At 40.8% G+C, this 27,115-nt stretch overlaps 1 protein-coding gene across 2 annotated transcripts in view; it reads left to right on the top strand.

Annotated features, from left to right (window-relative positions):
* Window positions 1–27,115, top strand: part of plxna1b (plexin A1b) — a 164,269-nt gene that overhangs the window by 52,676 nt on the left and 84,478 nt on the right. For both annotated transcript variants that reach the window (XM_089010316.1, XM_089010315.1), the window contains exon 4: window positions 19,535–19,675. In XM_089010316.1, coding sequence (XP_088866442.1) covers window positions 19,535–19,675 — 141 coding nt within the window. The remainder of the gene's footprint in view (window positions 1–19,534; window positions 19,676–27,115) is intronic.

Raw genomic sequence — 27,115 nt, 5'->3', positions numbered from 1 at the left:
CAATGCAAATTGGGTAAAATGTTCCGGAAAGTGGCTTTCCCCGTCGGGACTCATCCACTCTAGTTCTGCTTTAGTGCTCAATCTGCTGAAAAAGAGACCTCTGTTGGATAGAAAGGTAAAGGTAGTGAGGTTAAAAGCGCATGCTGGCAGTGTTATGGAGTACCAGAATTTGCCTGTAGCGCTTTTATTTTATATTGAGACATATTTATTACATTGGTAACAAGTTCAACCTTGCTATGCAATAAATCCTCTCTTTAAAAAAATATGTAATAACGGTCTTAATCCTCCACTGACAATGTGGAAAAAGCCTTTCATTTATGACAATTACATAAATCTTTTTTTTCTCCCCCAGGTCGCGCTTCGACTTATACAAATAGCAAAAGCGTCCAATTCCCGCCATCATTTAATTGAAAAATAGCATCGCACGCCTTTCTTGTGAACGCTATTCCACTTTACCTCCATTTGAACTCTGGGGTGTGTGACTTTCTCTGGCATAAGCCATCACTCCCACCACGTCTGTTGCGGGGGCCGCATTGTACTGGATTCAATTTATTGCACTCCCTCTGCGCTCTGTGTGTGTGTCTTAGCCCAGTTAGGATGGACAGTGAAGCATTTCCAGTCCATGAAAAGCCTACAGGTTGTACCATCTGTGTTGTGAATGAAGGGAGAGGCGTTGTCAGGAGAGCTTTTGTAGACCGGCCAATTGCGATTTGAGGAAACGCACAAACAGGAGATTTAGGCAGAGCCCAACTCTGGCAAACTTGGCAGCACAACACCTGGAAGGTACAAGAGAGGAAGTCGATGTGAATATGATACTTAGTTTTACAGGAAATGACACGGCGCAGGAAGAGTGATACAGTAAGCATGACTGGATGTGTTTTGGAAAGAACGGGGCTGTTGAAATGTGAAGAGTGATGGAACGAAAATAGCATTTTTATTTTCTTTCATGAGCTGCGTTTTTTTTTAGGACTACATAAGCATTCAATGAAGAAAGAAACCTCTTAGACCATCTTCTTTCATCAGAAAAAAGAGTTAATTCCTAAGTTATCTGAGTTTGAAAGGAGGGCGGCTGTAGAAAATACAATAGAATACATACATATTGATTTATACAGCACTTTAACAACAGCTAAAGCTGTAACAAAGCACTAACATTGACAAAAGGCAATGTGGAAGGGATGAATATTGCCAGAGGTCTGACTAACACTTTATCCGCACCACCCCGCAAAAAAACAAAACAAAACAATGTCTTTATTAATTATTATTATTATTTTCGTCCGATTCAAAACAACATTATGTTGGAATCACAGTTTTGGTTTCCACGGCGGCTAGTTTGTATTGTGTTTTTATGTGCGTTTGGTTTCAAATCAGCTTGATCGTAATCAATGTGTTTGCGCCTTGCCTAATTACAAGCGTACCACCGCGTTGACCTTCTTGCCTTGATTGCATCTCGATGTCATTGTGTGAGCTCGCCGTGTGCGTGGGAGAGAAAGTCATACAGGATTTCCTTTAGCCTTCGATGTAGACGACTTCCCTCGCTCAAACAAACTTCCTGTGGAACAGTGGTGGTGGTGGTGGTGGTGGGGGGGAAGGCAAGGTTAGAGAAGATTGTGGGTCTGCGACTACGTGCGTGTGTGACTGCGCCACGTTATGTCACAATCGGTAGCCCTTCTATAAAAACCTGTCTTGTGACAATAACAACACGCTCAGCTGACCCGTCAGGAAACTTTACCGTGCATTCCATTTAGGTTGATTCATTTGATTGTCTGGGAGCCTTCTCTTGATTTTAGCATTTTGCACGGAAGCCGGACATCGGTAGATGTTCTTGTACGCCGTTTTCAGTGCAATGACTCGCAGGAAGGTACATGAGAGAATTGCTTGGAAAGGAAAAGGAAGCGATGAGTGATGTAAATCCTGTTCCATTGCGAAAATGAAAGTACCGTATTTACCACACTACCTAAAAACCTTTGGATGTTTTTTTTTCAAAAGCTAACCGTACGCTCTATAATCCATTATAGATGATCAATCATTTATTATATATGGAAAACGTTTTAAAATGTCATTCGTGAGAGATGCGCCTTATATGTGGTGCATCTTATTTATGGAAACGTTTGAAAATATGTCATACATTGAAGGTGCGTCTTATAATCTGAAAAATACAGTCATCTACCAAATCCAGCAGACATTTAAACAGCTTCTTCCCCCAAGCCATTAACTCTTTGAACTCTTTGAACTCTTTCAACAGTAACCAAAATGGAACTGTATAGTGCCACTTAGCAGTTTTTTTGACGACGATACTAGTGCAGCGTGTTCTACCGGAAACAAATTCCTTGTGTGTTCTACATACTTGGCAATAAAGATGATTCTGATTCTGATTCTGATTCTGATCTTTCATCAAATTCGGGACTTTTACGATGATTTGCTTCTTCTATCGCGGTTTTTCCCACTTTTTCTATGTTCTTGTCTTTATGCATCCCTCTTTTATATCCTCGCTCCTGTATCATAGACATGAATGACTGAAGCCAGTTCACCGCTCACATTTCTCGGTGTTGGCTTCTGTGGTTGTGTTTTGGACTTCTTGTCAAGGGAACGGGAAACCATTAAAAAGTTATTTCCCGGTCATCTGTGGCCTCCTGCAAAATTATAAAATTCAAATTGCATGGATCCGTTTGATGAAAACTTCAAGTTGTCCTCCTACATTCTTCTGCCACTGAGCTAAAACACACAACGGGAAGAAAAAACAAACAGAATTTCATGTCCGTGATGGTTTTTCAGACATCATTTGTGGGGAGACGGTCACGATTGAAAGTCAAGGTTCCCGCGTAAGCAGTCACAACCCGGGTGTTCCAGGCTTGTTCCCCGCTCATTCAATCATTGCCAGTTTTGCTCATACTAATTGCAAGCATGCTGCCCAGCCCCGCATGACATCATGCAGTCGCATACGCCAGGTCGCTTCCAGCTTCTTATTGTCATCATTTGGCAAGGCTCTGGTAAATGTTGGCGAGCGCCGATCATTTGATTCGGCTCCTACACCCATTCGTGTTCCTCTCCCGAGACCGTAACCATTGGTCGGACCCCATTGTGTTTCCGTGGCGATGAGCCAAATCAGAGGCGGGGCATCTGTCACCACCTGGTCACACCAGCTGCTCGTGTACTTCTGCTATGGTATGACAGTGTATGTGTGTTAGTGTGAGTGTCAGCAGTGTGAGTTGTCACAGATATTCGACCTCTTAGTTACGCAAGGTAGTATTGTCCTGTCGTGCAGCCATCCTAGTGGTTTTATAGACCATGAAAAAAGGGGATCTGTTTGTTTGTCCAGGCAGCTTGTGTCAGAGACTTGAAATGTTCACACCTCCTGATTAACTCATTCACTGTCAGATGATTTTATGTGTCCAATCCAGTGCCAGGGTTTTTGTCATTTTCAGTCAAATTGCAGGACCCACAGAATATTGCGTTTTACGACTAAATAAACACTCAAGGCAGCATACGAAACCTTAGAGTCGCTTCTTTCATCAGAAAAAAAGAGTTAATTCTTAAGTTATATGGGTCTGGAGTTATATGAGCTTGAAATGTGGGCGGCTATACAAAATACAGTAAAGTCTCGTTATATCGATATTCAAGGGAGTCCGAAAAAATATCGATATAACCGGGACTATCGATATATCCAATATCGATATAACGAGACTTTACTGTACAATACAATACATACATATAGATTTATATAGTGCTTTAACAACAGCTGAAGCTGTAACAAAGCGCTAACACGGACAAAAGGCAAACGCTGCCCCCTCGTGGAAGAAAAAAACATTACCAGAACTCTGACTAACGCATTATCGGCACCACCCCGCAAATTTGAAAATGGCGCTCTACGTCACACTTTTCAATTCCCGAATAAATTCGCAAATGTCAGCGAATGAGTTAAGTGTACACGCTACCAGATTTTTCGTGTTGTTTTTTTCGGATAAGCACAGACGAGCTGTCTCTCCTGCACATCGTCATTTGTTTTACCTTTTGTACGTGCTGAGTGAGGTTCCAATCACTCTATCGACCCAATTCCTTTCGTGCCAATCTCTTGTCTGTGTTAAAAGATGAAGTTCTGATTGGCGCAATCTGCCATGGCGCTTTTGCGAAAAAGTCAAGTTTGTTGCAAGTTGAATACGGTGATCAGGATGAATTGATATTTTGCTTTTAAAGCCTTCTGTGGGGTCGGGAGATGGTGGGGGGTGATCCTTGATTTGCTGTCTGGCATTATTGTTCTTCACTACAGTGTTTGAAGGGCTTGTGTTAAAAATGACCTTTTATTCATCGGTTGGATGGATGTTGGACAAATGGAATGCAAAAGAATGTCTTGGTCCAAGGAAAGTTCAAGATTTGGGCTTTCCTAGGCTACTGCTGACTGAAACATGGACTGAGTAACTCAGAGGCGACTGAGAGGTGTGAACGTTTGTCTATCTGTGTTATCCCCTTTTCATCCTTTTGGATATCTTTTTTTTCTTCCTATTCTGCCCTTCAATTTCTTTGGATTCAACCCAGCTTGTTGTATTAGAGGATTGCTGCCAAGGCCGTCTCCACGGACCATTACAGCACACTTGGAGAGCGTTGTGAGTTGGGAGGGAAGAATGAAATGTAAAAATGTAAAAGTAACGATTCAGAATAAACCACATGTAGAAACGAAGCCAATGAAAGGTGTTGCGAAATCACTCCAACTCTTATTTCCTGTCTGCGGCTTGTTTTCCCTCGTGGTTTTTTTTTTTAGTTTGCAGAACTAGGCCTCAAACCCAAGCCAGGGACTTTCCTTTGACTCACTTGGGATTGAACGAATCAAGAGTTGTGTCAGAAAAGAAACATTGTGCGTGTTTCTTCGGTGACTGTCACTTTTCCCTGGTGATGTCACAAAAAGCTAAAAGCAGCTAGCTTGTTTCATCATGGCGGTTTGACCATTAACTCATTAGCTGCCATTCCCCAATGTATTCAGAAATTGAAGTGTGACGTAGACCGCCATTCCCGCATTTGTTTTGGTTTTTCTTGCGGGGGTGCCGATAAAGCGCTGGTCATACCTCTGGCAGTGTTTTTTCCTCCCACAAGGGGGCAGCATTTGCCTATTATCCTTGTTAGCTTCAGCTGTTATTAATGCGCTATATAAATAAATGCATATATTGTATTGTATTTTGTACAACCGCCCCCTGCCTGTCTGAGCACGATGGGGGACAGGGCTTTCAGCTGCTCTTCCCCCAAACTCTGGAACTCACTTCCTCCCAACATTCGTAACATCAATTTTCTTCCCACCTTCAAATCCCATTTTAAAACCCAGCTGTTTAGAATCGCATTTTCTGTGTAGCTCTTTCTCTTGTTTGTATTTATAACTGTATTTTATTTATTGTATTCTATTTGTGATTGTACTTTATTTATTATGCGTCTTTATTATGGTACCTATGTTTGTCTGTGACTGTAAAGTGTCCTTGAGAGCTTTGAAAGGCACTTAAAATGAAATGCATTATTATTATTATTATTATTATTATTATTATTAAAAGTCTCAGGCTTCTTACGTTTCATTGAATGTTGATGTAGTCCTAAAACTCAATAAACTGTGGGTCCTGTAATTTGACTGAAAATGACAAAAACCCTGGCACTGGAGTGGACACGTTTGTACATCGTCTGGCAGTGAGTGAGTTAATTGTGTGTTAGATTCTTTGTGTTGTTGTTTTTTTTTTTTTGTTTTTGTTTTTTTCCTTTCTTTGCCGTAACTTCATTTTGACTCATGCCCAATACATATTTCAGCATATTTCCCTCTGCCCTATCAATCTCCCCGTCCAGATTTGGAGCGTTCGTAACTCTAACCTTATCTCTCAGGACGCTTCTGTCCAACTCTCAGCAGAAGGCCTTACACACAGCCCCATGCCAAGAAAAACATTTCCGCCTGACGGAGAAGCACAAATACAACCCGGCTGTTAAGCAAACAGCGCCGACCTCACCAGATGTACAAATCACATACCACATCACCATTTAACACAACACGAAGACGGCGGTCATGTTTTTTTTTTTTTTTTTTCACTCAAACCCAAAGTTAATTCTTCCCTCATTCCCCTCTGACAACTGCCGTGTAAACGTGAAGCCGACACAACACATGCACACACTCCTCCGAATCTCACTGTGGTGATTGCCCGTTACCCTTGAAACATATGGCGTGCGTTGTAGTACAATGGATCGCTGTACGTGCCTCTGCCGTGAAATGTACGCTAACACACGAGACAGGATGGTGTTGATGAGCTCGTAGATAGTCGTCAGATTGTATTGAAGGGCGCACATGTCAGGAATGTGCCTCCTGTTCTTTGCTATAGTAACCGGTAGCCACACACACATATTCCTGTTTCAATGGTTTTGTGAGGTCTGGATAACTCTAGATAAAGAGTGAGGACCAGAATCAGAATCAGAAAACCTTTATTCGTCCGACAATGGGAAAATTTGCAGTCCACAGCAGCAATTTGTAAGGGGACGGGGTGGGGATGGGTTAAAGGATAGAAAACAAGATATTCTAAGCATAACAAAATAAAAATGTCAACTGTATACTGTGCAAATGTAAATGCGTGAAACTGTTTCCTAAAGAAACTGTACATAGTGCAAGTATCAAGAAAGGCATATTGATATATTGCATCGACCCATATTTACAAGTGTCCAGTTTTTTTTTCTTTTTTTCACATATGATCATTGAGAACCACAGTTGCTAATAAGTTTAGAGAAGAACTAGTGTTACATTTGAACACTAAATGTCACCCCATTTCCCCCTTCCACTTCTTTAAAAACAAAGTAATAAAAAGTGGAATTGAAAAACTGAAATAACAGCAAGAGTGAGGTTTCTGAATGGCAACATTCAAAGTCCTCACGCCTGTATGAATTTGGTTCAAATATTGTTTTACTTTTTGTGGTATGAACTTTTTCCACTCATTACACACACACACACACACACAGTACAGTTATCGCACCCCGTATGGCAATCTAATTGCCGTGTCAGCATGAAGAATTCAAGAATTCAGTCAGGCCAGTCGTGCTTTGTTTCATTTTAATAACCACAGTCATCCCAATTTTCTGACATTTTAAGATGAATGCCAAGAAAGAAAAAAAAAAACAGGTCACATTTGAATGGAGAGGTTAATTTTGCCGTCAAAGGGACACGCTTCAAAAAGTGTATAAGCAGACTCACACTCTCCACGTTTAGACCGCCGGCCCACCACTGCAATAAATTGCTCTAAACCGCACCATAAAGCTCATTTTAAACACCATCTGTATTTCTTTACAGACAGACGTTATTTGTGCCTCTGCGTGTGCATGTGTGTGTGTTCGCGTTGTTTTCAATTATTATCCCATCTCGTATACAGCAAGCTCGTCATTGTTCCCACTATATTCTTAATGTGAAACATCATCAATTCGTACTCGTGACAATTTGGCGCCCAACGCCCACTGTCAAATTTGTTTCTCCCAGTCAAAAAAACTCTTTTTTTTTTTTTTTTTTTTTTTTTTTGTGTTAGTGGTTTTGGTAGGAGCTGAGTGAGGATTAAAATTGTTGTCTTTTTTTTTGCTAGCAATGCGGGAAAAAAAAGGCGTTGATAGAAAAGGCAACAGTGCAAAATGTTGGAGGATTTAAGGTTTTTTTTGAATGAGCGTTGAAACATTGACAAAGAGGAATGTAAAACTAAAGTGAAAGTGTTGAAAATCTCATGTCGGCTTCTGAGTGGAGTCAAACAAATGTAAAGAGAAGGTACAGAAAAGAGGCATTGGTATCCAAAAGTGGTTTGGCGCATGTGATGCTGAGGTTGAGTTTTGGCATTCGTTTCATCTGCCTCATACGTTACATTCAAATGCAAATACACACTACAGTTTTGACTAGAATGATTCATACTCACTAAATTGTTTTCTTCGCATCTGGAAGTTCTCATTCTTTCTTGCATGAAAGGAAAAAATATATACATATGTATAATATTTTTGTATTTATTTTTTATTTACTTTGGAAATTATTGCTATTTTATTTATTAATTTATTTATTTATATAATATATATATTTATTTCATTTATTGTATTTATATTTTTCATTTATTGTATTTATATTTTATGTATTTTTCAATTTTTTATTAAGATTTTTAAGAACATTTTTATTAATTAAAAATCATATATATATATATATATATATATATATATATATATATATATATATATATATATATATATATATATATATATATAATATCAGGTGTCTAAAAAAACAAAAAAAAAAAATATATATATATATATTTAAAACAAAAAAAAAAAAATATATATATATATATATAATATTTTTTTTTTTTTTTTTTTTTTGTTTTTTTAGACACCTGATATTATTGGGTCTACTTTTGGCTTTGCGGTTTTGAAATTATTTCCATCAAATACAGAAACGTGCTATGTAACAACGTGGTTTAGACTTTCAGAGGGTAGCATACAATGAGTTTTTGGGCATTTTATCAAATAAATGAACTTGTCATGAGTTACTGTAAATGTGACCTCTCTTTCAAAAAAACATGAGTTGATCCCGATAAAGTTTGAAGTGATTCATTTCGATTTAATTCGACGCGGTCATATCTTTTCAATTGAATCAAATTTTCTGTTCAAATCATTTTTTTTTGTTACACTCTAGACAAATTGTATTTCACACGTCAAGTTTAATGCTGTGTAAAGGGAGTGTTCCTCCCTCCACAAAAGCCAATTTGATCCGGTCTTTCGGCGCGAAAGGATTGAAGGATTGATTTGAAAGTTGAGTGATTGGGATTTACGATTCGATTCGATGTGGTGCAGCTCCTTCCCTGATGATGCAATGACCCTTTTGTGGTCATTTCCCATCCATTTGGATGAACTTATCTGTCGTGCGTGATATCTCTCACCAACAATATAAATTCTTTCTTTTATTTCAGTGTGAAAAGATTCAATTTATTTTGACTCGATGCACGTTCATCTTTTGAATCAGACAAACAACTCTACTATTGATTTTTTTTTTCTCCACTGCTGTTTATATAACTTCGTAAGACTCATTTGGATTCTTGCCTGAGAGACTGTTTACATGCTTTTCTTGGTGCCGCTTTTCACATTTTGGAATTTAAATGAGTTGACTCCCAAGTGTCCTCATATATACTGGAAAGTGTTTATTTATGGGAGGTATTTATTTGCTTCAAATGGATGTTTAGTGTGTGACCGTTTATGAAAATATGATGATTTGGGGCTTTGGAGGAAGAAAAAAAATGTTTCGTGTGTCATTAGCGGCTAGCCATTTAACCAGGAAAAAAAACCACACAGTTGAACGACTATAAAATTCCTCCATCATAAATTCGGGTTCTTCCCAAGAAAGATGCTAATCACTCATCGCCTCCTGCCTTTCTCTAAAAGATGCTATTAGAGGCACCAGTGGCCATGTAATCACTGCGGCGCTCCCACAGGAACACAGACACATGCACACACACCTTCCTCAGTAATTACTTCTGAAGATGAGGTCCATAGTCGCTGTAATCCCGGAGAATTGAGGATTTAGTCAGTGAACGGTTGGGTCAAGTGATGCTGCGTGGCGTGCCATTGGTTGTGGGGTGTTTGTTTGTTTTATGTTCTTGTTGCCTTCAAGTTATTAATTGGTGTAATGCTGCTCGCCCAATTGGCTACAAGCATCCTGTTGCACGATTAACTAGCGCCATTTGGAGATGCACACTCCACATAAACACCCTCACTACTCCTACACACCTCACTGCACTCTCCATATGCGCTGTTTTTTTTTTTTTTTTTTTTTTGCTCGCTTCACTTCTCCGTCGACAATAGCATCTGTCCCTCACGTTCAACACGCTTCCCAGTCTTTGTTGTTTCTTCCCACTTCCCCGTGTTTGACTAAAGGACAACCGACGTCTCCGGACAAGTTGTGTCCATAATTTATAAAATCGCTTCAAATGACTTCTACTGAGCGTATTTTACAAAGATTCCACGGCATATAGCTATATTTTACATTTCAAGACTCACGCTGAATATTCAGGAAGTCTTGTTTTTGAGTTGGTGACGATTCCTGACGTCACGTCACTGAAGGAACGCCCCTGACCAAGAAAGGACACACAATGCATTTTGCCTGACTTTGTTTGGTCTGAAAACTTCGTGTTGATCCATGTTGATGGCGAAATTAGAAGGAAAACACATAAATAACGCGATGGTGAACGTTGTGTGTTGCACCAAGACTACTATTTGATACTAGTTGACACAAATTCCCAGCAGACAAATCAGCCCATTTCCACGTAGCTTTGTCGCCATCTTGTACATTTTCTGGGCGCTTCATTGGAGTCCAGACGGCTCGAATTGATACGAAGGACTTCTTTAATCGATTGCAAACATGTATGCTTTCCTCTTCAGAAGTATTTGAATCATATTCATAACTGGATGAGTAACAAGAAAGAATCTTCTCCGAATCTGAAGCCATTGTTTGGATTCTTGAGCAAGGCAAGACGTCTTGGCGTGACACCACGAACAAGGGGGCGGGACTTCTGAAACTGGCCACTTCCGGGTTCAATTTGAGTTTTAGACACTTTAAGTCATTTTTATTGGTGTTTTACATTTGACTAAAATATCATCCTGCGTGTTTTGGGTATTTTAGATGCTATAAAACGTTTTTCTGATGTCAGTTAGGAAACAAAAACGTGGTTTCAGTTGTCCTTTAAGCTAGCATCTTATTAGCCTAGCTCAGTCTTCTTGGCTTGGCTCGACGTTCCCCGAGAATTTATACCATCATCATATTCTCATTGTTGGATAAATAGAAAATATGGCCTGTAAATGTATGCATGCAATATCCCGCATGTTGATAACGCGTAATATTGTTTCAGTGGAGATATTCCATAAGGACTTTGTGCTCCGCCGCCCAGTAACAGAAGGTCTTTCCTCATTTGAATAGCGACGCTAAAAAGGCATTCAATTGGGATGCTCAATCTCATCTCTTATTGTATATGATAATGTTGCAGCGCCATTTCTTCACCCCCCTCCGCTCCCCTGTTTGCAGATAAAATCCGCCATCGTAAGTATGTGTGTCTCTACGCGTGTTATACCTCACAGATGATCGTTAGTATGATCTAGTAGTGGGCGCAAGATGAAATGCCGCCGCCATGCAGTGTGTATAGCGAGCCGTCGCACACACTTTATCTGATGACTACTAACTAAAGACACTTCATTTGAACGGGAAGACAGATGGGGGGGGAAGACGGAGTGATACTTGAGAGACAAATGAGGGAGAAGGAGGGAGAGAGAGAGCACAAGTGATGCTAAACTAATGACAAGCTACTTAAGGCTGGATTTACACCGCAGGTCCAGTGCCAAGTTGACACGTACATCGAACCTAGATTTTTAGCGATTAATTATAGTATTTTCCGCACTGTAAGGCGCAACTAAGTGGATTCAATTTTCTCAAAAGCTGAACGTGCGCATTATAATTCCATGCTCCCTACGTATAGATCAATATTCTCATTTCTGGCACGGAGTATTTAAAATGTTCTGTAAAGTGCTTTGTAAAAACTGCTGGGGTTGTCATATGTTGCGGATATAAATAATGCTGCTTTTATTGTATTGTGTTGTATTCCCTGTAGTGTATTTCCATTTTATGGATGCATAACACAACCACAGCCACTGTTGCTTCGATTTGATGCGCCTTATCAAATGTAACATTCATTGAAGTGCATTCAAATCCTAAGCGCCTTACATATACAGTAATTCCAAAGAAGTCAGACAGAAAATGAACGTTATTCAAACACAATTTTCTATTGGAAATAATGTAAACCTAATGAATCCATTCCAGATAGGGATTATTACATTAAAATTCCTATTTAAAAAGACCCATGTGGTCGTAAACCTGAATTACAGTAAAGTCTCGTTATATCGATATTCAAGGGAGTTCGAAAAAATATCGATATAACCGGGACTATCGATATATCCGACCCTGTTTGCATGTAATTTTCTCCGTGCGTGCATAGAAATAGTATCGATATAACCGGGACTATCGATATATCCGATATCGATATAACGAGACTTTACTGTACTTTTTTTTCTCTTTTCTTTTTGTAATGTTCCCGAATTGTGTGTCTGTGTGTACGTGCACGTTTGTTGCCCTTTTCCGAGCCCCGTTCGCAAAAGGTTATCGTCTCGCCCATGAATAAGTGCACAGTAGACTCGCAGATGAATATCAAGGACTGTCAATTTGAGTTGGCGGAACAAGTAAACAAGAGGAAAAAAAAAGCATTAAAGTCACCCATTTGGAATTACCGTCATCGGCTTAATTGCGATGAACTTTGCCTCAACATAGCCGCCGCGATGTTAACGAGGCTACTCTAAACGTCGTTCCCTTGTTTTGTCACCTGTGTTTGCCAGATGAAGTGGTTTCATCTTTACTCTCCCGTGTTGCATTTGTCAAGATTTGTGCTTTTAAAGGGCAAGAGGCTTGAAAGTGCACGCATTAGTGTCAGCAAAGTGTAGACGAGTGTGTAAGAATTACTGCCACGGTATGCAGCAGCTTTGTTTGTCTTCAAAATTCTGCTGGTGGAGATATTTGGACACCGCCAAGTATGGCGGTAGATGTCGATCTTTGTTTTTGCAGCTGGGCTATAGTGTCGTTTTGAGTTGGGAATGTTCAGTGGAGCCTCTAAAGATGAAGTTTATCTACCTGTTCTCTGCCTTAATATATGATTATTGTATTGAATATGCTTCCAAAATCTATAGGGTGATCTTATAGGGGTTGGGAATTGCTGACATAATGCGAATTAGATACAAACCCAGCGATTTGATTAAAAAAACAACACCTACAGTCTAAACTAGGGGTCGGGAACCTTTTTGACTACGAGAACCATAAAAGTAAAATATTTAGAAATGTTTTTCAGTGAGAGCCACACGCGAGCGCACACACACACGCACGCACGCGCGTGCCCGCTTTTCAACAAAATGTCATAATGTAGACTGTGATAGGACTCACCATTAACATGAATGTTTTTCTGTTCCTCATGATTGGTAAAAATCAAGCAAAACAATCGGAATGAAAGTCTACTTGGTGGGTCCATACGCAAAGTTACTGCTAGCCTTCACACGGCTCATAGCTTCCTCATTTGCTTTCTTCTGTCTTTCGCAGAAGTATATTAATGCTAACGTTAGCATGGGGCTTGTCAAAATGCCACTGATACTCGACTGTTTCATCGATGGTATTGTTTCATTGCAAATTAGAATCAGAACCTTTTCTCTCCTCAAAGGCGAATCATTTGCTCTATTCCAACCTGAAGTAGTGTACGATACTCGTCATTTTTTACGGCTTATTTAAAAGGGTTTCAAATGTTTTGAAAACCACGAGAAATCAACTAGCATCCAATTTGAGTTCGACCTCACCGGTTTTATGGTCTTCTTAACTCAGTTAATAATGCGTCATGCAGTTTGAGGACTGTGTGTGAGTCGAATTCAGATTTGCCAGACCTTGAAACAACCTCACACAGATACGCACTGTTATGATAGCTCACACACTAACATTCCACAGAGTGTGTCTGTGTGTTTTTTTTAATGTGAATACACACCTCCTCCATCATTTGTCAGTCACTGCGCTGTTAAAAGAGAGGCCTGACCCACATATGGCGTACGTTTACCCCCATTCCGTCCTCGTTGGCTGTATAGGCTGTAAAAAGTACACATGCGGCCTGCGAGATGAGAGATTAGTCCCAAAGATGTGTAAGGTTGAGCACTCGTGCGTAATGCGCCATCTGCACTATTTTTCCCTACGAGGACGTAAACACACCAAACAGCAGAAATGTAAAATAAACACCCCTCCAATTATTGACAGGGTGCAATTCTGTGTTTGACCTTAGCGGCTAGCAAAGTGATGGAAGGGCAGTCTGCTTTACAGCTTCATGTCGAAAGCGGTCGTATTTGTTTTAACGTCTTGCTCCGCTCAAGTCCGAGCTAGCTAGCGCAGTGATAGGACATGACGGATTTCTTTCATTTATCGGCGAAGACGATAGACACGAAGCTGTTATTAAACCGTGATATATTGCGGCACCGTGTTTTATTTACTTGGATTTGTGTGGAATAACCTTGTGGAATAGATTGGCGACAACGGTAGGAAGAAAGAAACAATGGTTGAAAATGCCTATTGTGGGATGGGGAGAGACTATGGGTGGGTGGGGGGTTAATAGCCATGCACAATAAATTCAACCTTGATGGTTTCGCAGCATAAATAATGGACAATTCTTTGTGTTCCTTTGTGTATTCATATGGGAACCCGTTTCGATATTAAAGTGACGTGTCTTTCAGTTGACAGCCTGCCAATTTGAATTGAGCTCTCCTTTCGCCCCCCCACTCCATTCCGTGATTCAAAGCACAACCGCTAGCAGGCTAGCAGGCTCAAATAGCCATACCAAGATCAATCAATAAACAATAGGTTTTGTACATATGGGGAGGTATATTCAACGTGTTAGATTTTTAACCCTCAAAGTTACTTGCCTACAAATTTAGTCATCTTATCTCCGAAGCGTGATTGCTTTTTATTTCTCAACATCAAATATAATTGACCCCAGCCGGAGTGAACTGGCAAAACTTTCACGCTGATATTGGTTTGACCTTGGCAAAGGTGAATGAATGAGGCCTTGCTTGTAAATGTTTCCATCCATTGTTCACACTTTCTTCTTCCTCATGGCTCCGAACATATAGTGCCGATCCTATCGAACCTTGACCCTTCCCCTTTCTCTGTCAGTCACCCACGTGCTGCTTTCCTTTGTTCTTCAAGGGGCCACGTCGAGGTCCCCACTTCGCAACACCCCCCATGTAAACAGACATGAATGCACTTGAGGGGCGTGGGGTGCGGGGCTTCCTCCACATCAAAGTGAGGAATGTGAGGCCTTCTTCAAGTGTGCAATATATGCTTCATGTTGAACAACGTTCCCCACATCTGCCTTAAGATGTCACAGCCAATCTTTGATCAATGTGCAGAGGTTAAAGGTGAACAATGCGTTGAATATTTTTAACAGACCCCGTTTTACTCCGTGTTCTTCTATACTGTTCTGGTCTTTGAGAGTTTGACTGATACTTCTTTGCACCATTTTCTTATTTCTTCTTCTGCACTTGTTTTAGATTGATGGAACTTTCGATGTTTAACTGCTTGAAACTCCCAGCCCCTCTTGGTTTCTTCCCCTGCTTGTCTGAAGTTACATTTCCGCCCAGCCCGTCACCGTTGCTGCTGACGGACGTCATTTTCATCATTGGCACGCCGCTATCTTATCAGCCGGTTCTTTCCCAGCCGTCCCATCACTAGCGAGTTATCGCCTGTGTTTATCGGAGCCTGGCAGGCCTTGTGGCAGGATAAAAACGTGGCATTGGGTGCTTTTGCGGAAGAAAATTGTCACAATCCAGAGGTCAGATGGCCACCTCACGTATGGGTGTGGCTTGTTTTGAAATTTTGTCTTCATACACTAGAGAAATGGATTCTGAACATGGCCGAGTTTGACCAGCGCTGGATTGGATTGTCTTCATCTTTCGAGGTTTTATTAACTAATTCACTGCCATTCCCGAATTTATTCGGGAATTGAAAAACATGACGTGGAGCGTCATTCCCGAATGTGTTTCAGTTTTGTTTTTTTCTGCCGATAAAGCGCTGGTCAGACCTCTGGCAATGATTTTCCCTCCCTCGAGGGGGTAGCATTTGCCTTTTGTGCAGCCATCCCCATTTCAAGCTCAGATAACTCCAGACACATATGTAAAGAAGAGAGTGGAAGATTTCTGACACTGCATTGAATGTTTATGTAGTCCTAAAATTCAATATTCTGTGGGTCCTTCAATTTGATTGAAAATGACAAAAACCCTGGCAATGGAGTGAACACATTTTTTGCACATCATCTGGCAGTGCATTAGATAAAATAAGATAGGGGGAGAGAGACAAGCAAATGCTTCAATCATTCTGTAAAAACATCCATCATGTATGTACTGGAAAGCTCAGCAATATAGAGAAGACAATGACCGAGTGGCGTTGCCTCTCCCTCTCACCGGACTGGACGTCCGTCGCATTGATTGGACTTGATAAACATGCGCAGTCACATCATAAATCCTTTTGAAATTCATACACAGGCAAAACTAAAATACGGCGATATGTAAGGCGCCACACTTTATTTATTTTTCACATTCAATTTGGCTCTGGTCTTTTCGACTGCTTAAAGGACAACCGACACCAATTTTTTGTTTCCTAACTGACATCAGAAAAATGTTTTATAGCATCTAAAACACCCAAAACACACAGTCTGATATTTTTAGTCCAATGCAAAACACCCAAAAAAATGACTTAGTGTCACAAAACTACTTCAAAATGCCCTCGAGATGGCACGTTTCAGAAGGTCCCGCCCCATTGTTCGTGAGGTCACGCCAAGACGTCTTGCCTTCCTCGAGAATCAAAACAATGGCTTCAGATTCGGTAGAATATGCTTTCTTGTTACTCATCCAGTTATGAATATGATTCAAATAGTTCTGAAGACGAAAGCATAAATGTTCGCAATCGATTAAAGAAATCCTCACATATCAATTCGAGCTGTCAGGACTCCAATGTAGCGTCCCCGAAAATGCACACGATGGCGCCCAAGCTCCGTTGGAAATGGGCTGATTTGTCTGCTGGGAATTTGTGTCAACTAGTATCAAATAGTAGTCTTGGTGCAAAACACAACGATTCACCATCGCATTATTTATGTGTTTTCCTTCTAATTTCGCCATCAACACGATGTTTTCAGACCAAACAAAGTACCCAAAATGCATTGTATGTCGCTTTCTCGGTCAGGGGCGTTTCTGACGTGGCGTCACGTAGGGGATCGTCACCAACTCGAAAGCTAGACTTCCTAAATATTCAGCGCGAGTCTTAAAACGTAAAATATAGCTATATGCGGTGGAATCTTTGTAAAATACGCTCAGTCATTTGAAGTGATTTTACAAATTATGGAAACAACTTGTGCGGAGGCGGCGGTTGTCCTTTAATGGATTGTCTTTAATCTCGCTGCTTTTGCTCCTTCTGTGATCGACTCAAAACGACATTTTCGAGGCATCCGATTCATTCATCCGTCCATCATTGTATCCATCTGCATGGATTATATACTCAGTAGTACTTAAGTCTTCTTAGCGATATTGTTCTCCTGCTGCTTTCAATATTTTTCAGCTTTGGCCCGTAGTCCCTTTTTGAATCAATGGATTTGAAACAATTTATTATTCTTTTTCATGGGTCGGCTTACCTTCAATTGCTTCTGTTTCTTTTTTTTCCCTCCAACACCCCGCCTCCCCCTTCAAACATTTCTCACTTTCCGTATTTGTCTTTTGACTGCATGCAATAGGGAAAAGTTAAATGAAAGAGCAGCAGCAGGCAAAAGGGAGCCGTTTTGTTGGATCTAAGCTGCCACGCAAACAATCCGTTTCTTTTCTGCCAGTGATGGGAATCTTTGGGTTGACAGTCACGTGGTCAACTAATGAGAGAAACCTCATCTATGTGCCAGCCAGCATTCCAGCCACCCGCCAATCTCTTTTCTCATTCCTTCTTATCTCTAAAAATGATATTGAAATGCTTTGTCACTCATGTATGTGTGTTTGTGCTCTTGCAGATACAATCCATCTATGAATTGAATGCATCCCTTGTTTACTGCTCCATTATCCCCATAATAATGTCCTTATTTGCTCTCATCTCCAGTTTTTTTCATCTTTGTTTTATGGGCCCTTTGTCTTGCGGAAATTATGGGATACTTCTGTCTAGTGTTTTTTTTTTTTTTTTTTTTTTGGGGGGGGGTGTTGATTAGGTAAAAAAAAATCAATATGTATTGTATTGTATTGTATTGCATTGTATTTTATTTTATTGAATTGTAAATATGCTCTGTTTTTCAACCCATGACATTTCTAATTCAAAATCGATAATCTATCAGATACTGCCTGGGTTGTGAATATTGAGCAATGATTCAGAAATCAGAAAGCCTTTAACTCATTCACTGCCAGACAACGTGCAAAAATGTGTCCACTGCACTCCCAGGGTTTTTGTCGTTTTCACTCAAATTGCAGGACTCACAGAATATTGAGTTTTAGGACTGCATCAAGATTCAATGCAGTTTTAAAAACCTTAGACTGTCTTCTTTCATCAGAATAAAAGAGCTAGTTCCCAATGTATATGGATCTGGAGTTATCTGAGCTCGAAATGGGGGCGGCTGTACAAAATACACTGCAATGCATAAATACTGATTTATATAGCGATTTAACAACAGCTGAAGCTGGTACAATGCGCTAACATGGACAAATGGCAAATGCTGCCCCCTCGGGGAAGGTAAAAAATATTGCCAGAGGTCTGACCATCGCTTTATCGGCAGCCTCCGCAAGAAAAGCCAAAACCCCAAAAAAATTAGTAATGGCGCTCCACGTCACACTTTTCTATTCCCGAATAAATTCGGGAATTTTCTGCCATTCCCGAGTAAATTCGGGAATGGCAGAAAATGAGTTAAGAGTCCCACAATGGAGAAATTAGCAATTTTTCCCCCTATGTTTGTTTATATATATATATATATATATATATATATATATATATATATATATATATATATATATATAGTCCCGTGTGTATATATATATATATGTGTGTATATATAATATATGTGTGCAGGGTATATATATATATATATATATTATATATATATATATATATATATATTGATATATATATATAACGATATATATATATATATATATATATATATATATATTCCTAACTAGTCATTGCCTGCTGCCCCTTTCTTGTCATTGTGATCTGATAGAGCGCCTTGACAATAATGGAGAGATGATACCCCACCCCACACTTCCACCCCCCGCCGCCTCATTAACCCCTACTCCCCATCCCTCGCCATTGCTTTGTGATTTTCATTTGCTGCTGAGATGACTTTGGCTCACAGCCATCCCAGCCAGACAATCTTCCATCTTCTTTCTGCACCATTACTCTTCAGGTCTCGGTGAACTATTCAGTAACCATCACAAAGACGCTATACACTCGCAAAGGCACTTCGCAATGGTGATCCTTTTCTTCAAATAGAGAGTCTTAGCAGATTAGTGTGACCCCCCCTACGTGAATCGTGTCCTATTTGCTGCTTTGTTTGACTTCGTTTGCTGGGGTGATGTGTTATTTCTTTTAAAGGTTGAGTTGTTTCCATTACCATTTATCTACTTGTGTAATCATGTCTCCATAACTATAATCAGTAGCACTATAATCAGCACAGACTATTGGCAAAGGCTTGCAATTAAGCTGATTAAGTATGTCAAGCAGCCACTTTTCAAGCGATTGTCAAAATGGATAGTTGGAGAGCCGACTTGATGGATGAGATAAAAAGATGCTGGCGGATACGGTTTGCGTTGTTTACTTTTACGAAGATGTAATATGAGTTTTTTTTCCAGATGAGCGGAAGTTTTTTATATGAAACAAGGAACTTTTATAATATTGAATGTAATGTGTTGCATTGTGTGTTTGTGTGTCCCTCTTTAGATCTTGGTGAACTCTGTAAGTCCAAACCGTCCAGTGGTACTCTATGAGAAGGTGACCTTAAGCGAAGGAGGAAGTCCCTTGCTGAGAGACATGCTCTTCAGTCCAGACCAGCAGTACCTTTACACAGTGACTGACAGACAGGTGAATACACATTACATACATATTATTGATAAAGGAGCAATCAGGGGGGTGTTAAAAATGCAAAGGGGGCAACTTTGGTGGATGTTCTTTCCATATGACAGCAATTCAAATTAATTTCAGTGAGCCTTTCTGTGATTCATATTTGCTTTTTTATTTTCATTTCTTGGATTGGATTGGATTTGCCTTTATTAGTCTCACAGTCTATTCTTAAGCATGTGTTCGGATTCATTTGAAACATGCATATCAAAATTGAATTGACATTGAAAATTGAAATAGAATATTCACAAGACTTCACTTTTTTAACACTTTAATTCTTTAATTGTCACCATTCTAGAAATGTGTCATTTTTTTCAGTCAATTACTCATATACTAGTGAGTGATTTGAATTATACAGTAAAGTTTCGTTATATCAATATTCAAGGGAGTCCGAAAAAATATCGATATAACCGTGACTATCGATATATCCGACCCTGTTTGCATGTAATTTTCTCCGTGCGTGCATAGAAATAGTATCGATATAACCGGGACTATCGATATAGCCGATATCGATATAACGAGACTTTACTGTATTTGGAAAATTTTATATATTTCTATATTACATTTGCAAAGCTTTTTTCATTCTTTGAAGGTGCACCTTATATATGCGCCATTCTTTGGGGGTGCGCCTTATACACCAGAAAATACAGTAGCCTTTATGAGTCTGGCAGTGGAGGAATAGACCAGACGTTATTGATTGTATGATGAAGGCTGCAGGCCTGATGAAAATTGACTACGGGCCGCATTTGACCCCCATGCCGGACTTTGGACACATGTGGAATAAATGTCATATGAACACGCAATATAAACACATAGAGACATATGACGGGTTGGCGGTTACATGCCGCGTGTGTGTCTATATATCTCTGGTCATTACCAGCCCCACCGCTGATGTAGACCATGTCTACTCTGATGGTAGGACTGTGAGAGCAATGAGACGAGCGGGGGTGGGGGTAGTTAGAGGGGAGGGTGGAGGTGAAGCAGGCGGAGGTGAGCGTGTCAGAGCTCTGTCGCTCCCCAGGCCCAGCTGCTCCCCTCATTTGTCTGTCTCATTAGTGCACAGTGAGTGAAGGAAGCAGAGCGAGTGCTTGCATGATGCAAAGATGCCCCCCATCCCCTTTTTTTTAACAGATCTAAAGCGGCTGTCTGATTAAAACAACCAAGATATATGTCTGATGTTTGCTTTTATGGTAGGTGTTGGATCCTTGACAAATCTCGCGTGCAGAGAGCCAAGCCAGCGTTATTAAATGGAATCATAATTCTTCATGTTAAAGACCAGTGGGGAAGAAGCTTTACAAGAACTGACATGGTCATTTGTGGCGAATAAACTTTGTTGAACTTAGAATCAACTGCACAGTGGTCATTATACATTTCGTGGATTGCAGGCATGAAAAAGCTGAAAGCAGCCAGTTGCTCGCACTATGAGGGAAAAAGACCATATGACTTGTGAAGAAACACCTAAAAAATTGTGTTTAATTGACTCCATTTCATTTTAGGAAGTTGTTGGACAAAATATAAATATCCAAAGCGGAGCCATTTTCAGTACAACTCAATACAGTCAAAGTCAAAATCAGTTTTATTGTCAAATATGCTAATATGCATGACATACAGCACAGATGAAATTACTGTCATCTCGGACCCAGCGTGCAAGGCACTAATGACTTAACAAACATAATAAACATGAAAACGCCAGGTTACAGGTTACTTATACAAGCCTGAAACGTACTTATATGAACCTTAATCATACTTATATAAGCCTTAAACATACATTCCTACAAAATATAGCATTGAAGCAACTTACGAATGAATTCACCTTACGAACGATCGTTCGGAACGTATCTCGTTTGTCAATGGGGGAGTGTCTGTATATTTATTCATCATTTATCTTGATGGATTGTATTGAATCAGCCTTTTTTAGTCTGTATAGTCTAGTTAACAAAATGGGTTGGTTACGGATAATTACAGTAAAGTCTCGTTATATCGATATCGGCTATATCGATAGTCCCGGTTATATCGATACTATTTCTATGCACGCACGGAGAAAATTACATGCAAACAGGGTCTGATATATCGATAGTCCCGGTTATATCGATATTTTTTCGGACTCCCTTGAATATCGATATAACGAGACTTTACTGTATATTACATTGAACCACTTGTTGGAATAAAATTGAGTAAAAAAAACTTTTTTGTCAGTGTAAATGAGGGTGGAAAAGTATTTATTATTATGATTTTATTTTTAATGGCGTATGTCTTAGAACTACAAGTTCTGCACTCACGCGCCCACCACAAATGACACGCACACATACACACACACGCACACACACACATTATCATCCTCCATGAATGGATAGCAGGCTTGAGTTAAACAGGGCAGGAGATCGGGTTGCCAATCCTCCTTTTTGAACCCCCTTCCCGGGCTAATGACCATAGGGGAGCAATTCCCTCCTCTTGCCCTCCACCCTATCCTCATCTCTATCCTCTGCCATTCATCTACTCCAATATTATGAACCCCCCCTCCCCTCTCCCCCACCACCCTACTTGTACAAATCTGTCTCCGCTGACACACACTCACACACGTTTCCACCTAAGCCCAAATTGAGTCCTCCCCTCTCAACTGCTTTATACTGATCCCATTCCCCTGTTTTTAATGATCGCTCACTATTACTCCACTAGCCCTTTTGCACCTCGCTTCAACACACAAACACACAAATGCACAATAGTGAGGTGGGGGGGATTAGTATGAAAAATAATGTTCGTCGCAGGAATTGGTGAATCGACACACACTAGGTTACTGTGCATTAGTCAGTTAGCCGTGCTCTTCTTTTCCTCTCTCTTCTTAACATACAAGTCCATGGGCGTGCACGCCTGCAGTAGGCCTCTTCTGATCCTCAGAGGTGCGCGTGCGTGGAGCCGGTTGCCTGCAGGGGCTCCTCAGACAAGCCATGCACATTAAGGTGTCACTGGACATATCCATTCATGCGTAGCCCAAGACAAGTCCTCCCTGCTCTCCATCTCTCCAACACATACTCACCCCTACATCCCCCCTACATCCCACAAGGCCGAGCTGGTGAGTCAGAGTTAGGGGCGAGGCTCTGTGATTTATGACTCGCTCGGTTCCAGCTATATTCATCACTGTCATTATTATCGATAGAAGATATGACAGCAGGAGAGGGCAGAATGTATTTGTGTGTGTGTGTGTGTGTGTGTGTGTGTGTGTGTGTGTGTGTGTGTGTGCTTGGTCAAACAGGGGGCTAATGCAATACAAAGTACCTGCACTGTGTAATGTTTTTTTCCATTATAGAATTTCATACATATATAGATATGATGGATTCGATGTACTCTATATTGGTCTTCATGACTGCTTATCACCATTTGACTGTAAGAAAATATGGCGAAGACCTCAGAGAAGGTTGATGGATTTGGTGAGGGAATACATGAGGACAGTTGGTGTTAGCGACGAGGATGCAGAATGTGGAAACAGGTGCCTGACTCTTTTATGCACATTACATTACATTTGGACTGGAGACCACTGAAGAAAAGACAGAAAGCAGTGCTGGAGGTAGCAGAGATGATGTTGAGGTTTTCTTTGGGAGTGACCAGGAATGAGTATATCATAGGGACAACTCATATTAGAGGCTTTGGTGAGAAAGTCAGAGAGGCCAGACTGAGATTGTTTGGACATGTCCAGAGGAGAGAGAGTGACGACACCAGGAGAAGGATGCTGAGCCTTGAACTGCCAGGCAGGAGACCGAGGGCAAGACCAAAGAGCAGGTTTATGGATGTTGTCAAAGAGGACATGATGGTCGTTGGTGTGAGAGAAGAGGTTGCACAAAGCACATTAGATGGAGGACACCGATTCACTGTGGCGACCCTTGAAGAGAAAACCGAAAGGGAAAGAAGAAGACATTTCGACATTTTTGCCTCTACTTTTTCTAAATGCGAACCATGTACTGTCAACATCATGCGTTGCTACGCGTTTAAGCAGGCGGTCACGGATGAAGAAGTTGCACAGATGTTCCATGAGATTTCCAACAAGGTAATAATAGTCAGCGCATGGGTTGCTTCCAAATGTTGAGCAGCGAGAAACAGTGAGAAAAACTGCTTGTTTTTGCCAATAGCTCACAACATACAATGACTTGGCACAAATGCATGCACTTGACCATGACTGTATCCCTTTTTTCTTTGTTTGCATCTGGGGAAACGGAAGACAATGGGGTTGTGTTGCGTGACGGTTTTCCCACAACGAAGCCTAATTATTGAGTGTCTCCCTCATAGGATTTCATCACACATCAATCCGGGGGTGAGAGTGCGCGTGTTTGTGTGTCCGCCCGATCTGTTTACATTCATATATTACTGGTCTGCCGCCAATCTCGTTAGTACACACATTAGCACTGGCTGACATCAACGCACATAACAAGGCAGCTGGTTGTATCAATCAAGACTGTCATTTAGTGAACTCGATATAGTTAATCAGTCAGCTCTAAGTAGCTTCGAGGTTAATTTTCCTAATTTATCAAAAAGGCCAACGGACGCTTCCGTGATTGATCCACCGCGTAGTCGTTTCGAATCGCGTGTCTAGCAGAGATTTCTTTTTAAAAGTGTGTTACAGCTAAAATATGTTTCGCAAATGCATGGATCTGTTCATGGTGGAGTTAAATGTATCCAGTTTATTTTATTTTTTTACAAATCCTAATCTAAATATTGAGTTTGATGATTTTTTTTCTCCACCACCTGCCTTTTGCTTTCAGCGCTTCGGCTTATCTTTGTAAGGCTTGAAAGAGCCCAAATCTCATTTGTTTGTCGCCTCGCAGTGGCTATGCACACCAAAGGACTTTGAAGAAGACGGTGGTCTTTGTCATGCAAATGTTAATGGACGTGGCGTAGTGAAGCGAAGACAGCTGTGAAAAGGAGACGGCTTGTTTTCTCAGAGGGGAGTGAAGTAACTTCGCTCAATTCCAAGAGTTCAACCCATTTTTCCTGCTTCGGGTCCCGGCAGGCGTGCTCGTGTGTTTTTTTTCCAGTGGCGTTAATGTTCATGACCCTGTCAAGTCAATTCAGAGAGTGTTGATAAATACATTACATGTTTGATGATAACTGATGAAAAAGGCTGAACTGTTGGCCTGTGTGGGTTTTCTTTGGGCACTGCGGTCTCCTCCAACATTGCAAAAACATGCATGACAGGCTAATTATTAAGTCCAAATTACCCCTTGGTGTGAGTATGAGTAGGGTTGGTGGTTTGTCTCTCTGTGCCATGCGATTGGCTGGCAACCAGTTCAGGGTGTCCCCTGCCTACTACCCGAAGACAGCTGGGATATACTGCAGCATGCCCCGCAACGATGTGACAATAAAGCGGATCAGAAAATTGATTGATGGATGGATATCTACGACGACTGACTTTAGCTTGACAATACGCCAGTACGCCTACAGCCCAGAACAACTTGAGACTGTTATTCAGTAATAATAATCATAATACACAATAAATTTTCTAACAAATTGGTTTCCAAGTGTCAAATTGCCCACTTTTTGAGCCCAAGTCTTCGGTCACCCTTACAATCTATAGATTACTTTTGTCAATACGAACAAAGACAATTTGAAATCAACACCTATGTTTTTGTTTCCTGCTTTGGTGATTTAACTGCAAGATATTTTTCATGATTGTCCTTTCCACTCAATACACACTGGAATATGGCACAATAGATGTTTTTCTGCGATATGATTAAACAAGGTAGAAATATTTCTTAACAGGCTCCAAGAGCGCTTTCATGGAAACAAAGTGATTGTTTCTATGTCAGACTGACTACAAGGTCTTGTTGTCATTGTCTGCTTTCATCCCTTTCCCGTTAAGACGATCCCTTTGGATCTCTTGTGGGGTTTTCTCCTTTCTCCTTCCCAGAAACGTCCGCATTGTTGTGGGTGCGCCGCATCGGAAATAAGTGCGCACGGACCCGTCTTGATGCTATCGCTTCTAATGCAAGTCTTGCTGTCACGAGATAGCTCTGTCTTTCTCTGATCTCTCGCTGTTTTACTCCACCGTTGTCTCCCAATGGATGGTGTGATCCCACAGACTGATAGGGTTGGAAAAGAAGGTAAGATAGATACAGAGGTTAATACTTTCTATTCCTCTCCATCTCGCCCTACTCCTCGGTCGCTATCAATCGCCCGTACAATCGGTGTCTCCTGTTGCGTGGTGGCGCTGAGGGTAGAAGGATGTGCCAACCTAAAGATGGCCTGGACCTTCAGGGCAGTTTCCTGGGTCACATCAAAGATTGCAGGCTAGGGTCTGTCCAAAACTTCACCAATTGTTTTGATTTTACTTTGTATATGTTTTCTTTTGGTTGAAATATGAAACATCCTATCAAGCTACCTTTCGAAGTATCAACTCGGATTTTACACAACAACATCACTTTTATTTTCTACAAAAGTACTTACTCAGTGGCGTGTAATCCACCCTGGACTGGTCGGACAACAAATCACTGTGCACTTAAGGACAAACGGACAAAAAGCATTCTACCTCACACAAAGAATCTTCCGTTAACCTAAGATTCATGTCTTTGAAATGCGGAGCCAGACTACTTGGAGAAAGACTCCGCACAGCAGGTTCCGGTGCCCGGATATGAACCCATGACCTCTGACCTGGGAGGCGTTTCTGCGAACTGCCAACAGATAACTTTACAATATGTAAGGTAATACCAATACCTGCATTCCCATTCATAGTTAACACTCTCACTCTGCCGACTTAGCGTAAAGATAGCGAAATGAAAACAGAGTATCCAAATACTAGAAGCTACAAACTTCAGATCTTTCCAACTATCCGCCATACACCTTTGAGAAGTGGCTTTATTCTCTTCCGTAGTCTCGTCCGCTGGCGACCTGCGTATATGGTGGTGGGTCGCTTGGCAGTGCTAATGGAAATGCCAGCTGTGTGGCTCCTCACTCCTCACAAAGTCCATTTACTAAAGTGACAGAGTCATTTACCAGGAAGCCGGCCTCTCCCATCCACACTTAATTAGAAGACCTCCAGGCTCGTCTACCTTCTCCACTCACTTCTAGCCCTCTACCCTTTTCACTCCCTGACTTTTTTTTTCCCACCTCACACATTTGTTTTGGCAGCTTTTTCAATCTTTGTCTTGGGTCTGTGCTTTTCACTCTCCACTTTATTCTTCCATTCCCACGACATGGACCAAGTGGCTACGCAAACAATAGGGGAGAGTTAACTGGAATGTCTCTGCATTGAGAGACAACGACTGATGAGATGTAATCTTTTCATTCATTTTGTATTTAATTTTTTCCACATACACACCTGCACTTGTGAAATTTCATCAATAATGCAAATTTGCCCAAAGTTTAAATTCCAAATCCAAAACATTTTCTTAACATTTCTGTATATGGAAGCTCAATTTT

The sequence above is a fragment of the Hippocampus bargibanti genome, linkage group LG12, assembly GCF_051943395.1.
Source record: "Hippocampus bargibanti isolate YZ-2025 linkage group LG12, ASM5194339v1, whole genome shotgun sequence".
Taxonomy (NCBI): Eukaryota; Metazoa; Chordata; class Actinopteri; order Syngnathiformes; family Syngnathidae; genus Hippocampus; species Hippocampus bargibanti.
Note: the sequence above shows the minus strand (reverse complement) of the source record. Positions and strands in the feature narration are given on the sequence as shown.